Source organism: Argentina anserina, chromosome 1 (assembly GCF_933775445.1).
Source record: "Argentina anserina chromosome 1, drPotAnse1.1, whole genome shotgun sequence".
NCBI lineage: Eukaryota > Viridiplantae > Streptophyta > Magnoliopsida > Rosales > Rosaceae > Argentina > Argentina anserina.
Window position 1 is genome coordinate 22,375,682 of NC_065872.1, and position 15,546 is coordinate 22,391,227.

Consider the following 15,546-nt stretch of genomic DNA (forward strand, 5'->3'; position numbering starts at 1 on the left):
GCTTGTCGCTAGTTGAGGACTTAACGTCAAAGAGGCGAGTTGGCCGCCCTACACACAGGTAGGGGTCTGGAGCCGATCCCCTGATGAGACCAAGGCAGGGCGAAACCAGTGTATTGCCCTATTAGATAAGGCTGGCTCTATTGGGATGGAGCGCCGCATGGACCAAGTGTGGCAGCCGAATGGCTAGGTCCGTGACATAATGCTGAAATTTCAACACAATTGTTCACTGATTATGGCTACATATGTCAATTTTGAATTTAAGGGGAAACCCTGTAAAGAACAAATAACGGAAACATAAAACATGAGAGGAGAGGCTAGTAGCAACTTACAGATTCTACCAAACAATTTGAAAAGGCACTCTCGGTTTGTGAGAGTAAGAGGTGAGGGTTCTTCTTCCCTTCGTTGCGAATTAGTGTGGCTTTTGGCTCACATAGAACCACATTTACCTCCAATCAAATGTAGACAACTTATTAAGGGTTCTAAAATAATACACATTTGTGCAGTTTAGGTTTCTTCGGCCAGGTCAACATGTTAACTAACCGGCTTTGGATCCTGTTTCGGCAGTGCCGGTTTGGTTTTTACTCCATCGGTTCTTTTTCTTTTGCTTCAGTTCAGTGACCGGATTAGACAATCTAGTGCGATCCGGTCGGGTTTTGCCGGCGGTAAATGGAGTAGAAAGACTAGGGGTGAGTATGGGAGGAAATGTTTGATTGGACTTGTCTGAAATTTTATTGAAAACAAAACAAAGTAATTGGGCCATGCTCATCGTCTATCCAGGCTCTATAAAAAAGGCCACTCTCTTCACTCGACTACCTTCACCAGCAATCACATGGCGGAAGACTCAGACGCCCGCAGTGCCCTTCTCGACGGCAACCAGCTGATCGCAAAGTCGCTGGCCCGTTTCGGTGTCCACCACATGTTCGGCGTGGTGGGAATCCCCGTCACCTCCCTAGCCAACCGCGCTGTCCAGCTCGGTGTCCGATTCCTCGCCTTCCATAACGAGCAGTCCGCCGGTTACGCCGCCTCCGCCTACGGCTACCTAACCGGCCGCCCCGGCGTCCTCCTCACCGTCTCCGGCCCCGGCTGCGTCCACGGGCTTGCGGGCCTCGCCAACGCCATGGCCAACGGGTGGCCCATGGTCATGATCTCCGGCTCCTGCGACCAGAGGGACTTCGGCCGCGGCGATTTCCAAGAGCTGGATCAGATCGCCGCCGTGGGACCCTTTTCTAAATTCTCTGTTAAGGCCGAGGGCATCAGTGAGATACCCGACTGCGTGTTTCAGGCTCTTTCTCAGGCCGGCTCGGGCCGACCCGGCGGCTGTTATTTGGATTTCCCGGCGGATGTTTTACATCAGACCATTTCCGATTCGGAGGCTGATGGCCTACTGAACAGTGCTGCAGATAGGTTCCGGCAGCCGCCTCTTGTTGTTGGTGTTGTCAGTTCGCAGATTGAGGAAGCGGCCTTGCTGCTGCGACAGGCGGAGAGGCCTCTGATTGTGTTTGGTAAAGGAGCGGCGTATTCTCGAGCTGAGAGTGCCCTGAAGAGGCTGGTGGAGACCACCGGAATCCCATTCCTGCCTACTCCTATGGGAAAGGGTTTGCTGCCCGACACTCACGACCTGGCGGCAACTGCGGCGAGGTCGCTGGCCATCGGCAAATGTGACGTGGCGCTTGTGGTTGGGGCGAGGCTTAACTGGCTCTTGCACTTTGGTGAGCCACCCAAGTGGTCGAAAGACGTCAAGTTCATTTTGGTTGATGTTTGCGGGGAAGAGATTGAGATGAGAAAGCCTCATCTGGGTTTGGTTGGTGATGCCAAGCTGGTCTTGGAGAAATTGAATAAGCAGATTAAAGATGACCCCTTTTGTTTGGGGAGGTCTCATCCATGGGTTGAAGCAATTTCCCGCAAGGCTAAGGAGAATGTTTTAAAAATGGAAGCACAATTGGCTAAGGAAGTTGTGCCGTTTAATTTCCTAACACCAATGAAAATTATTAGAGACGCAATTTGCGCACTGGGTAGTCCGGCTCCTATATTGGTTTCTGAAGGCGCAAACACCATGGATGTTGGCCGAGCTGTACTGGTTCAGACTGAACCCAGGACCAGATTGGATGCAGGGACTTGGGGGACCATGGGGGTCGGTCTTGGTTACTGCATTGCAGCTGCTGTGGCTTCACCTGACCGGCTTGTGGTTGCCGTGGAAGGAGATTCTGGATTTGGGTTTAGTGCAATGGAAGTTGAGGTATGTTTCATTGCCTGTTTACCTTTGAATATTATGTTTTGCTCTATCATGATACTGGATAGCATTTATTTAAGCAAGCATGATGTGATGACAACTTTGATTTATTGTTTTGTTTTGTTTTTGTTTTTGTTCTTTTAAGTAGAAATCATCTTTGATTAAATTTTTTATAGGAAATGCAGCATAAAAGAGAGATGATAGTGGTGAGGAAAAGAGCAGTAAAAATGCATAGAATTGAAAAAAAAAACTGATGACCAAAACGTAAAATCGGTATTGACATTATGAAAAGGTATTGCAATAGGAATTCATCTATCTTGAGATATGATTGATTGATCGTCTAGCTTCTGAACGAAATGTATCATCACATAAATATAGTCTCAGCTAAGCATTGTGGTTCATGCTTACTGGAAAAAGAGAAAAAGAAGAAGAAAAAAAGCCTTTGGAAGGAGAATAAAAATGGATTGCATTAGGAAAAGTTCCAATTTGTATCTCTTTCTTTTGATGATCCTTAAGCTGCAAGTATCACTTTTATTTCTGTTGCACGGACACTGACACTGACACGGCGACACAAATATATCAAAAAACCTTAGACCAGACACCGCTTGAACAGGGGAAATAATAAATTAATGTATTTTTACTACATAAAATAAATATATAAAACACATAATTAATAAAAATTGCCAAAGCCTTGCCCACATCTCCTGCTATTTACAACCATTTGCTGGAACATAATTAATCCAGTCCAAAGGACGTCTAGGATCAGATTGCCATTCGGCAAGAATCTTGCTAAGTCAGAAGCAGCTGCAGCTGGACTCAATTTTATCCCATAAGTGAATCTGTCAAACCCGATGGCCTCTTCCATTACACTCATCAGACTGTCAAATTTCTCTGCGCTTCTAGTTATAATACAAACTGAGTGAAATATTGTCTTTCTAGTTATAATACAAATTGATCAAAATATAATATGACATTGACGTCTTAGAGAACCTCAAATCCCTCTCTTCTGCATGGTGGCCTCCGCTTTATCCAACTTTTTGCTGGGGCTTTAGCTCTGTACAAGGCTTTAGGAATATGAAACACAGAAGCTGTAGGTTTGTTTTTTTTTTTCTTTAAATCTACAACTGCTGATGCGGAGTGTCAAAGCGGACGTGGCGTGTAGGTGAAACTGTCAAAGTGTCAGGAAGTGTCAGAAAAGTTGATTTTTCTGACACGTGGTGTGTCCAGCTCTGTGTCGGGCCATGTCACCGCGTTGGGGAGTGTCGGACACTGACACTCCAGCTTCAGAAGTTTCAGTGCTTCATGACTTTAAATGCATGTGGGCCCAGAGTTGTTGTCATCTATATTTGTTTTTACAAGTGTGAAATGGTAGTCATCTGCCTGAAGGCGTTCTTCAGCATGGTTTTTGTATATATTTACTGGCAGACTGTATATTAACATGCTCTAGTCCCTGGTAAAAAAAATTCAAGGCTAGTGTGACAAGTAATATCGTGGAATGCTATGATATGTTACGATGTTGTCTATTTTCCTGTCTCTCTCTCTCTCTCATTCATTCAGGTATCCATGAGTATACCACTTGTGCAATTAGCCCAATGGAAAATTATTGAGGCATGAATTAGATAAAACTAATGAATGAACCACATTTGTCCAGCCTAAAAGTGTACATGTATATATATGGTCACAATGTTTAATGTATTTATGATTTCCGATTTGACTGATATTTTGCATAAGTGTTCTAGTCATGGGGTGCTAAAAAATAAGTGAAAAAGAGGATCGTACTAGGAATTTCTTATATTGGCTAAAGAGAAGTAGCTGTTAGTAGAAGAGTCGTTTATGTTGGTATTGCTATACATGATCAATTGATTGATAACTAGTATGTAGTGTTGAAGGCAATGTATATGGTTAAAATCCTTGTAAGACGATCAGGTAATCTTATTTAGAATCACATAAGGAAAGGGAGTAGTGAAATGCTCTATTCCCACGCAACAGTACTAGCAAGTTGATGAAATGAAGAGAAACTTGAAATGGTTACAAAACCTTCATATTCTGATATCGGGCTCTACTCTATGTAGAGATTGTAAGGTCGCCAAAGCTTTATTGTGATGGTCTATTTTTGTTGACATCGTTATCCTAGTTTTTTAGGATATTTTTGTCTACCCGAAAGACATTAAATAATGTGGGATGTGGCTATTTGTGACCTTTGCAGACATTGGTTCGATACCAGTTGCCTGTTGTTGTTATTGTTTTCAACAATGGTGGTGTATATGGTGGTGACCGAAGAAGGCCAGATGAAATCAATGGGCCTTACAAAGACGACCCTGCTCCCACTTCTTTTGTCCCCAATGCCGCTTATCACACATTAATTGAAGCTTTTGGAGGTAAAGGTTATCTCGTGAGCACACCTGAGGAACTCAAGTCTACCCTTGCAGAATCCTTTGCAGCAAGAAAACCAGCTGTTGTTAATGTAATAATTGATCCTTACGCTGGTTCGGAAAGTGGGAGACTTCAACACAAAAACTGATGCAGCTGCATCTTTTTGTGCTCATCTCTGCGTGTAAAGTATGTGATCTGTATCAATAAAACAAACTGGTTTGAGCTTGGTGCCTTTTGAATTAATTATGTAATTTGGTATTGCAAATTATCGCTACAAAGAATTCAACTTAGGTGTGCTTCAAGAATTACAAGAGGCACCCATTTTTCTTTTTTGGTACGGTGGGTCGTTAGATATAAAATTCCAGATCAGATATGACAAATGGCCTATGTAAGTAAGATTTTTCCAACAGAATTAAAATTTAAGACAAGTCGTGAGGGTGTTGATTTTTCTGATTTGGGTCTAGTTTTGGAGGACTGCAAGACATTCATGTTGATGTTTCAGTCTATCCAGGTTAGACACATTTTCAGGGAAGCAAATGGTGTTGCCGATTCGTCTTGGGCACCTTGCTAGTATGGGAGGTATTTCTGGTGAGTGGTTAGGGAGTACTTCTGTTATTATTGAGGATGTACTCTTTAAAGATGTTTGTCATATTTCTATTGTAACCCGAGAATGAGATTAGAATGAACAGACTCAACAGAGAAGCCGTGGAAAGAGCAAGAACTGGACGAAAAACTCATCTCTTGATCTTTCTTATACCTAAAATTGTATCAACCCGAAATTACAATATTAAGGTGCAGAAGAACATATTCAAAAAAAAAAGTGCAGAAGAAAGAGTTATAGGATGAGGTTAAATTGTCATAAAAAAAAAACCAATTGTCGTATTCTTGTATATGAATAATTATACCAGAAACAGGCAATACCTTTTTGTCAAGAACAATGTAGCAGAAGTATTGAGAGCAATATTGGACAATGAAGGAGATCGACAACAACCAAGATTTCAGCTAGATTAACATAAATTTATTATAGTACAGTTCAGTCAGATTCAGTACCCAATAATGCAACATTTCCCTCTATTCTATGTTAATGCATGTATCAGGTTAAGATCATAGGAAGATAGGAAAGAAAGAACTTGTTATTGCTCAAATGAAGAAAATTACTAAAAACAAAATATGAAAGATTTCCTAAAATGGAGGAAAGTTTCTAAAAAGAAACAGGAAAGTTTCCCAAGTTGAGTTAGGAAGGTCTCCTAAAACGACATATCCTTCATTTGCACACATTTTGGATATTTTCGGCATATCTTCTCCATTTCAGTTCTCGAAGTACTTAAAAGCAAAATTTATGTTAAAATTTGCATTAAGGCAATTACATATCTAAAATAACATCATAAATGTAGCACTTTGTGCTCCTATCAACCAAATGACTTGAGGACTGTTTCTTTGTCGTCTGCTTGCGTACCAATGAGAAAATTTATAGTTTCAATTTTCTTGCACCCAGATTTGACAAGCTCCCAAAAACAATTACTGTTCAGATTGTTAATAAGCAATCTACTGTAGAAGTATTATATATTTGTTTTTACTTTGGCAACTCCATCATCTCGATCACGGAAGAATGGGGAGTGCTCACGTCACACTCCCAGGGAGGAATATCTGCATCCCGATTCCGAGCACTATTCTGGTCTTCCCCACATGAACTTTCAAATAAATACAAAATGACATCTGAATCAGTTTGTAATTTTAACAAATACAGCTGAACGTAGGAAGCTGTGCGCTGAAACAACAGATTGTATCATAGCAATGTTCCATCAGGTTTTGCAAGGCACACGAGATGACATTTAAGTATGAAAAATTAGTACACAACTTGCGGTTCAAACTCTGCAAAATCGACTGAACCGGACTCGATTGGTGGCATCAAGTATGCAGCCAGAAGTTCAGAGGCCAATGCAGCAACAATTGGTATCCTCTTAAGATTTTTCACCAGGGGAATGTCGTCGCTCTCCCCAACAGCAATGAGCTTCTGGTTAATTTCCACCATGCGGTCAAGTTTTCTTTTGAATTCTGGGTTCTCAACGTCAAGTACAGCTGGGAAAATTCTGGCTGTTGTGCGATTTGTCTGAAGAGATAGACGAAAGACTTGGTTAATCAATTTGATAAAAGGCAGCCTTCTGGTCTAAACAGGACCAGTTCCTAACATCCTTATATAACATATGTAGTATGTAGTATATAGTCCAACGATCTATTCTCTTAATGTCTGATGCATGACTGAGGAACGAAAGGGAATGCAATCGCAGGCTCACCTCAATGATAACATGCATATCAAATTCTTTTGTATTGAGCCCGATGCCTTCGTAGAAAGCTGTCCGTTGGCAATCATTTAGGTACATTGTCACATATACCTGAAAACAATGAAATGTTGAGGAATAATGAAATAAATGACATATCTGTTTGGCAACATATTACAATTTCATATTTATGATCAACCAAAGATGCAGATATGCTCAAGGAGTAAAGAAATAATGAGCAGGGAAATACCGATAAGCAGAAGAATCGAGACCACAACTTTGCCTTCCAGTCATTTAGGAATTGGGGTTGTGCCTTCATGAGTGCAGAAAAGAAGTCACCATGTCTGTTCTCATCCTGGCACCAATTCTCAAAATACTTGAAAATGGGATAGCACTGGTACTCGGGATTAGCCTTGAGATGCCTGTATATGGTAATGTATCTCCAGTATCCGATTTTCTCAGAGAGATAAGTAGCGTAGAAAATGAACTTCGGCTTGAAAAACGTGTATTTCCTGGCCTTGGTCAGAAATCCCAAGTCCAGTGCCAAATTGAAATCAGATAAGCCTTTGTTCAAGAAACTGCAATCAGATATATCAAAAGGGTCATTCAAAACAATCTTGCTAGCTTTCAACAGAAGAAGAAGAAGAATATTAGAGATTGAATTGTGCATACATACCCAGCATGCCTGGCTTCATCTCTGGACATGAGGGAGAATATCTCAGCGACTACTGGATTGGTTTTCCTGAGCCTTCTTCCGAGTTCTTTGTAAAGAAGGAAGCCAGAGAACTCAGCAGTGCAAGACCTCTCGAGGAACTCGACAAAGATCTGCCTGAGAGGTCCCTGGAGTTCATCAGCAGCCTCCTTGAACTCCTTGTTCCTGACGAAATGGGTCTGGTTGTAGTCGGTCTTGAACTCCTGAAGCAGAGCCTCGAACTCAACCTGGTTCAGGTTGCCGTTGATTTCGGTGTTGAAGAGGGTCTCCATCTCGTCAAAGTCGGTGGTGTAGAACCTTGGCGCCAACAGCGTCTCCTTGATGGCTTTCTTAGTACTGGTCTTTTTCTTGGAGGAGGACGTCGACGACGACATTCTGATGATGGTGGTGCTCGGCTTGCCGCTCCGGGTGGGATTCCCGAACTTGGGAGAAGATGCAACATGGCTGAAATTCGTGATGGGTTTCACCAGCGCCATCGTGAGTGAGTGGAGTGAGCGAAGCACCCCTCGGCTTCTTAAATTAGAGAGGACATGGCTGCAGGATAAGATATCCCCGGCTTTACAATTCTCATCCAATGAAATCTTTCTATTTTAATCCCTGCCTGACACGTGGCATGCAGCAACTATTAGGAGGAGTGTACAAAAATTGGACTGCCACGAAAAGTAAAATGAAACAACATGTGACTCCAAATCTTCAGATTTTTGCTGCATTTTATGGACGCTATCTCTCTGCCTTTCACAAGAAGGTGTTGCCAGCTTTGGGGGAGAGGTTGTCGCCTTCATATAGCCGGTGTCGCATTTAGCAGATTAAACGTGAAACAAAGATCAATGGAACTACGTGGCTCTGCATCATCTAGTCTATTTTTGCCGAACTTTCATTTATAAAGGGAAGATCGAGTAGGTTCTTCTAGCATGTCCATCGGTGTGAGAGTTTCAAGGGGATCAAACCCAATCAATCTACAATTCTTTATAAAATATACAGTCCCCTTTATTCGCTTTCTTAACGATGTGCGTCGGTTGTATTACTTAACATTAGAGGATGGATTTGTTTTCACAACTCTAGTAATGTAATGAGTTTCACAAATGGGAGACCTCATTCCCTTCGAAGATGAGCCTAGTTCTTTCATTCATATTCTGCTACAATAGCCCTTGAGGTCGTCTCCCATTTCAGCGTTGCCTTTTTGCTGGAGTACTGTACTTTCTAATGTTTTTTTTTTGTCTTTTTTGAAAAAGAAATATTCATTAAAACGAACTACAAACAGGAGAAAGAAACTAACTAACACAGAAATTAAACTGCAGAACGAGCTTCCGAACGAGGGGGAGAGAGAGAGAAAGAGAGGAGGATGACTAAACCAGTTGTCCATACGCTCCCTCTGTAACGCTAATCGAGCAACACAGATTGCAGCCTGATTAGCAGAACTATTGATCATGGACCAGTTCGAAGAGGGAAAAGCAACTATCTGAGCTGGAGAAAATGCTGCAGAGGTTCTAACGACCAATCTGATGCTCGAGTGTAATCAAAGATGAGACCGATAGGATGGGAAGAATCCATTTCGATCAGAAAGGATTCTGATGAAGGAACCATAGCCATAAGTTTACGGGAAAGGAAAATTCCTAAAAAGACTAATGCCTCAACGTACAGCAAAGAATCAACTATCTGTACTTTCTAATGTTAACATTGTATTTTAAAATGGGTCAATCAGCTCAAAATTAGATAACGGTACAGACAACAAACAAAAAAGGATAAAGGCATTGCACCCATTGTAACTCTAAATGATCAGTTTTCTTCGGTATGACTCTAAATCATCACTCATAAAATATGCATCCACATAATCTTAGCAAAAAAAAAATTTAAGTAATGCTTGGCCGTTAACAAAAACTATACATGGCCTAAAGTGCCCAATCGACATAGCAAAAACTGCAGAAATACAAATGTTCGCAGAATTAAGCAGTATTTCATCGGCACAGAAATTGCATAAAGACCAACAATCACAATAGTCTCCAGATTACCTATTTTTGAAGAACCTCTTTGTGAGCTTTAAACGAGAGGATGACATTCCACACCAAAGCAACAACATTAGCAGCAAGAACCTGAAATTAATGATATGTATTATTAGAAGTGAGAATAAACAAATATATAAACATAACAAGTGACCTTAGATAAAGGATACATGGCGTGATTAGATCCTAATTTTACAGAAAAAAAATATAACAGAACATGTGTACTGTAAAATGGTGGATGTCTAATATGTATCCGGAGACCTTCTGCAGAGACAACCTGATACTCAGAAGCAATGACTCCAGAAGGAATCACTAGTTTGTTTTATTTTGGGTAGATTCTCAAAATTCAAGTACTTCCCTTACTCCCCACTGGATGATTCAAGTCAAGCACCATAATATCTATGCACTGTCCACGCTATGTGAAACTGTTCTTTCACCACTGAGCTGTAAGCATCCATGGCTGATTCTGAAAGCCCATAAAATAAGAAATGGGCTTCCAGTTCATTAAGAAGAAAGTGAGATGATGAAGAAAAGGGTTCTCAGAGTTGCAGAGAGAAAAATTGGTTCTTTCTAGGAAAAGAAGACAGTCTTATTTGTTCTTTTGTATGCAGTCTTTCCGTTATAGTGAAAGCCCCATATGTGTCGTCACTTCATCCCCTTCAGTTGGATATTATAAGCAACAAACTGACCTCCAAAAGAAAATATAGATCGATGTACTGAAAGATAAGGTATAGTAAGAATATGGGAGTCTACAGTGAGGACATAACGAGGATGTTCAAATCAGCAGTTTTGGGTGAGTGGTCCAACTTACATATGGATGATTAAAATTTTATCATGGAGCCCTCAATTTAGAGGTTTACATCAGATTCTCACCAATAAAAATAAAACTATCACTATATAAATGTAGCAACATCCTCAATTACCGGAAAGTAATAAACAAGTACCACAATCCCTTGTTTTGATCTCTTAAAATAGGAAATTCACATAACAAATACAGCACATGACACCATGAAATCACACAAATACGAACACACGGCACCAGAGATGACGTAGTATAGAAAATTGAAGGGTAATTACATCAATGAGGATTAAATATATGCATTCCTTACTTTACTTCTAAGGAAAGAATATTGACTTGGCAAATTTCCCAGCGGCTGGGTCCTAATCCCAAAGGATATTTCGTACCCAAACCCATTTGTTCCCTGTATTGGGTAGGGATTTAGAACTCACTCCTCAACAGAAAGTATAAGAATTATGGGAACACAAAGGTGCTTGAAACCTGTTTAACTATCCTATGCTTCACACGTGCAAAAACCTCAGCATTAGCATTCTCTTAATGTAACCCCTAATACAGAATTATTTAAAGAATCCATGATTCCTGCTAATCCTTTTAAGAGACATATTTATGATACATTACGAACTCAAAACTCCAGGGGTTGAATATCAAAACACAATAGCTTCAAACTGCATCTGCAAATTGTTTTTAAATGGACCTTAATTGTATGGACCTTACCGATCTAGACTTGGCTCCCCACAGTAAGTCTTTGATACAACGAAGCCAGGAAGATGTAACTATGTGAGAGACTGAGGAAAAAATGAGGATCATAGGCAGTGGGAAATTTGGAAAGATAGAATTTGATTGCTGATCTATGATAGTGTATATGATACATGGATATGGCAAATCTAAGGCAACATAGATACCTTACCTAAAGCATACACCACTAAAAAAAATGAGCACAATTTGTGCAAAAAATAAGTTAAATACATTGAACCTGCACTGGGAGAATGCTGAGGAAAGGTTTTTTTTTCTTTAGCTAGGCTGAGTAACATTCAAAAGAACTTGTGGTTTAAGATTCCTTTTCTCATTTAGCAGACCAGCAATCAATGCGTGGAAAATTAAATGAACAGTAAGATGGAGTTGTTTTATCTCCAGCCTAATCTCTAAGAAATTTTAGGTTGACGATTGAAGTTATCGTTGTTTTGTCTCCAGCCTAATCTCTAAGAAAATTTAGGTTGACGATTGAAGTTATCGCCAACTCACCCGAATAGCTGCCTGACCTCAAAATTCTAACAACCTAATACCTCCACCTATGCAAAATTCTGACAACCCAGCACGAAGGGTCGCCATGAATGCACCCTACAAACCCCTTTGGAACCACCAAAGAAGTCCAAAACGCATCCTGCTTGGTTTGAAACACAAATGATCTTGTCATGGGGTATGCTAAGCAAGCACAGGAGTCAAATTTTGAGAAATCTATGTTTCACACCTTTGGACAGCTTTTACTGGGCATTTAATATTCAACTCCTTGTTTGTGCATAAATAGGGTCATTTATTTCTTAATTTTCCAAGTCCAGTTAGTGTTTGTGTTTGCTTTATCTTGGTACTAGAATCACAAATGTCTAGTGTACTATATTCTTTTTGGTCTGATATAAATGAAACATCGCATCCTCAGGAGACAGACTCAAGATGACTGACTGATAAATGAGATTACCCTGAGTAGAATCTCTTTCCTTTTGTACATTCCAGTTATTTCATAGACCACGTAGGAATTCTAGTCATTTGGCTTTTAATCACTTGTTGGAATATTAATCAGGTGTCTATTCTACACCTCGTTATTGAATTAATACACTGAAGACTCTCAAATAATATATAGTAATTTGTTTTAAGTGTCTCCTACACCTCAGTACATTAAGACTCTTAGACCTGACACATGCCCCATACAGCATGGATCAGTGACAAAATTTTAACACACAACTTCACAATATCCAAATCATATTTTGTACAGAAGAACTAATTTATGCATAACTTCGTTAATCCTCACCTGGAATTGCTGCGGTACAAACCGAAAGTTAAGGAATTGGAAAGGTATCCACAGTTGCCAATTAGCAAGCACAGCAGAAAACCACTCCTAGACAAAAATAGGAAATAAAGAGAGGCTTCAGATTGAAAAACAATTTCTGTGTTGATGTGTATAAAATAATGTATAAAACTTTAATTCCACCTGTTGAAGCTTGGGTACCACTTGGGAAGGTCTTCCCTCCAGTGTCATCAATGTCGATAAGAAAACTCCAATAAATATAGGAGAGAAAAGAAACTGCAACAAAAATAAGTCAATGTTATTAGATTAAGTTTATTTTTATCAAAAAGTTACAGCACCAAAAGGTGGACAGGAACGACCCAATATGCAAATCAATGGTCCAGAAAGAAATAAACAAACAAACAGTAACATTATTGCTCTCAGCTTCGAGGGAGAAATTAATTTAGACTAGAAGTATCTTGAGTCTCATGTCATTCCAAATTTTGTGGGATTGTACTGAAGCCTGGTTTTGAGTGAGAAACCAGGGAGTAATTCCTAAATCATAGTTATTTGTGTGTGTTACACGATTGAAACTTTAGAGTTTGTTGATCCTGGTGTCTATGCAGTGATTTTACTGAATCGCATGCCCTCTAGATTACAACAGCCTTCCAACCTAACAGAATGAATGAAAGACTGCGGTCTTCGAAAGCCTTGAAAGAGAGACCCAAGGAACTGCCCAATATCTTACTCTCTCTTATTTTCCATGACTCCTCCATCCCTGCACCTAAGTAATATTCAAGGATCCTTCTGTTTCTTTTTGTCTACACTCTACAGTACCCAAATGACAGTGAAAATCCTAGTCATTTCAGCCTTCTCCTCTTACCCAAAACGTCAAAACCAATAAAATTATTACTGGAAAGAGCATGATTGACTTCTGGGGTCTCCCAATCACCTCTAGCCTCCCTATATTATTTCTTCTAAAGAATAGGAAAAACTTGCAGTAAAAGAAAAAGTGAATAACACTCTCCCTTTTCATTTTGCACACAATACAACAGTCAGGGAAGCAGCAAACCAGCAAGAGTAGATATTTTCACAACATTAATATGCCAATCACATTTTGGAAACACAAAGAGAACTTCAGGTCACCTGATCAAGTAGAAGGCTCATGAATGCACCTGATGCTCCGGACAATGGTACCAGTTTGCTTAGATACAAATACCTACATATACAAAAAGTAGCGGTACAAAAGCTCATATAGACTGAAACAACTATAGTATTAAAAATAAAAGAAATCGTTCAAGCGATTATATTACTGATTCATATATTACATAATGGCACTGCTAACATTAAGACCATTTCTCATGAAACGAGTCAAGAGACATCAAGGTTTTGTAGTAGGATATGTGCAGATTACAATTGTATCATTTATATAATCAGAATAAAATTAAGAAAAGACTAAGGTATCATTTGGAAGGTAGTTTCTGTTTTGAAGTGTTAAAGTCCATAGATGCAAGGATGTGAATATGAGCGTGAATAATGTAGTTCTAAATTTAAAGTTTACAGTGTTACCAGAAATGCAGCGTCGGACCTACTAACACCAGACCCAGCAAGGTGAATAAGAAAGTTCTTTTCTTGTCAAGATATGGAGCTTGATCAATGACAAGCTGTGGAAAATAATGAAGAACAAATCCATAAAAACCTTGAGAAAAAAATTATTCTTAGTTATTTTTTTTATCGATTATTCTTAAATCTCAAGGGGGGACAATGATTGTATTCTTATTCTCATACAGGAAAACAGCAGGCTCAAGAAAGATAACTACAATTGCAAATTACAGAGTCATTCTTACAGATGGACCATAACGGTACATCATTTTTGTTTCTTGGTAAACCACTAAAGTGCTACTCAGCAAGTCACCGCTAAGTGGTTTGATATAAGTCTTCACACACCTTTCAATTATTATCGTTGAGGCTAAGGAGAGAAAATTGCCTTTGTGTCCATTTTTTATTTTGTTTGTATAGTCTGCCTTCCAAATTTGATCGACATGATGTCTTAAAACTACATCAAAACACTAAAAAGCCGCTTTGCATCACCCAGGAAAGTGTAATCCATGATAAGTACAAATACATCTTACTTCGACTTGTGAATCGTATTTTTGAATTTTAATGACTAGTTCCACCAAAAATGAAAACAAAAATCAATAACAGAAACTAGAGGAAGAATACATATATATACCTGGCATATAACATCTCCAATGAGAGTTAAAAATGCAGATGTCAGAGCTTTTATCAACACAGGATACTTTGCGAGAAGATCCAAATACCTAATAATGCACAATACAACACATCAAAAGGATGATTTCATTTCATTGAATTCAAGACATGAACAAAGTTACCAGAGTTACCATGAGAGGAAAGACCAATTGTTTTCACCATTGCTATCGCCACCACCGCCACCCCCTCTGCCATGATTGTTGCCGTCACCAGAGTTACCATCACTTCCGTTGTACCCATCATCGGAAACCGCCTTCGGACTAAGACGAAGTTGCCGAAATACTATACCGCTGCCGGAATTCGGAGCGTACGAGTGGGAATGGGCTCGAATAGTACAAGAATGCAGAATGGGTTTGCGGGAACACCATGCTCCTGCGAAACGGTTAAACAATGGGGCTGTGGGAGGGAGTGATACAAGGTTTGCAATCATTGTCATTTCGGATTGGAACTGCCCAGCACTCACTATGTTGCTAACAGGATGGAGGGTTTTGGATGGGGTTTTACTCTCAGCTCAGAATTGTTTTTTTTTTTTTCAAAAATCTTGGCACGTTTATTAAAACCGGGATTATGAAGGAATGAGTTGGAGTCATGAACCGTTCTGGAATGGTCCCCACTGGAGTCATTTCACATTCTTTGTTTACTTGTGTTATTGGATTGGAATCAGTACCCCATTGATGTTTTTTACCAACATGTAGGATGAATTATCAAAATACCCTTACATATAACATGGTAGTAAAAATCAGTTTCAGTTCGTACCTGGGCTCAGACATTTAATTATTTTTATACGTAAAACTTGGTAAGCTTAAGACTTTGAAGAGCTGATAGCACGAAGGAGAGAAAACAGAGAATAGTCGTAGGGTTTAGTCTGTCCCTGTTCGGCGGC

At 39.8% G+C, this 15,546-nt stretch overlaps 3 protein-coding genes across 3 annotated transcripts; 1 reads left to right on the forward strand and 2 right to left on the reverse strand.

Annotated features, from left to right (window-relative positions):
- The first annotated feature begins 781 nt into the window (after positions 1-781).
- On the forward strand, positions 782-4,889 carry LOC126787447 (2-hydroxyacyl-CoA lyase). Its single transcript, XM_050513333.1, has 2 exons — positions 782-2,236; positions 4,437-4,889. The coding sequence occupies exons 1-2, from the start codon at positions 830-832 to the stop codon at positions 4,749-4,751; spliced, it is 1,722 nt and encodes a 573-aa protein (XP_050369290.1). The 5' UTR covers positions 782-829; the 3' UTR covers positions 4,752-4,889.
- Positions 4,890-6,318: 1,429 nt separating this feature from the next.
- LOC126787466 (magnesium-protoporphyrin IX monomethyl ester [oxidative] cyclase, chloroplastic) lies at positions 6,319-8,124 on the reverse strand. The gene is made up of 4 exons (XM_050513349.1): positions 7,559-8,124; positions 7,133-7,460; positions 6,898-6,996; positions 6,319-6,713 (listed from the first exon to the last, which is right to left on the reverse strand). Exons 1-4 carry the CDS (start codon positions 8,068-8,070, stop codon positions 6,450-6,452), a joined length of 1,203 nt encoding a protein of 400 aa, XP_050369306.1. The 5' UTR covers positions 8,071-8,124; the 3' UTR covers positions 6,319-6,449.
- An 899-nt stretch (positions 8,125-9,023) lies between these two features.
- LOC126787514 (protein SYM1) lies at positions 9,024-15,186 on the reverse strand. The gene is made up of 8 exons (XM_050513388.1): positions 14,795-15,186; positions 14,626-14,713; positions 13,962-14,056; positions 13,539-13,611; positions 12,597-12,689; positions 12,417-12,503; positions 9,604-9,684; positions 9,024-9,162 (listed from the first exon to the last, which is right to left on the reverse strand). The coding sequence occupies exons 1-7, from the start codon at positions 15,097-15,099 to the stop codon at positions 9,604-9,606; spliced, it is 822 nt and encodes a 273-aa protein (XP_050369345.1). The 5' UTR covers positions 15,100-15,186; the 3' UTR covers positions 9,024-9,162.
- Positions 15,187-15,546: the final 360 nt, after the last annotated feature.

What these genes read in the sequence shown, in the direction of transcription:
- LOC126787447 (XM_050513333.1), top strand. Translation starts at nt 830, where the DNA reads ATGGCGGAAGACTCAGACGCCCGCAGTGCCCTTCTCGACGGCAACCAG. An exon ending in TTAGTGCAATGGAAGTTGAG is followed by an intron (nt 2,237 to 4,436) that starts GTATGTTTCATT and finishes TGACCTTTGCAG; the next exon opens with ACATTGGTTCGATACCAGTT.
- LOC126787466 (XM_050513349.1), bottom strand. Translation starts at nt 8,070, where the DNA reads ATGGCGCTGGTGAAACCCATCACGAATTTCAGCCATGTTGCATCTTCT. An exon ending in GATGAAGCCAGGCATGCTGG is followed by an intron (nt 7,461 to 7,558) that starts GTATGTATGCAC and finishes ATCTGATTGCAG; the next exon opens with TTTCTTGAACAAAGGCTTAT. An exon ending in ATATGCATGTTATCATTGAG is followed by an intron (nt 6,714 to 6,897) that starts GTGAGCCTGCGA and finishes CTATCTCTTCAG; the next exon opens with ACAAATCGCACAACAGCCAG.
- LOC126787514 (XM_050513388.1), bottom strand. Translation starts at nt 15,099, where the DNA reads ATGACAATGATTGCAAACCTTGTATCACTCCCTCCCACAGCCCCATTG. An exon ending in TGGTACCCAAGCTTCAACAG is followed by an intron (nt 12,504 to 12,596) that starts GTGGAATTAAAG and finishes ATTTTTGTCTAG; the next exon opens with GAGTGGTTTTCTGCTGTGCT. An exon ending in TTGTACCGCAGCAATTCCAG is followed by an intron (nt 9,685 to 12,416) that starts GTGAGGATTAAC and finishes CATTAATTTCAG; the next exon opens with GTTCTTGCTGCTAATGTTGT.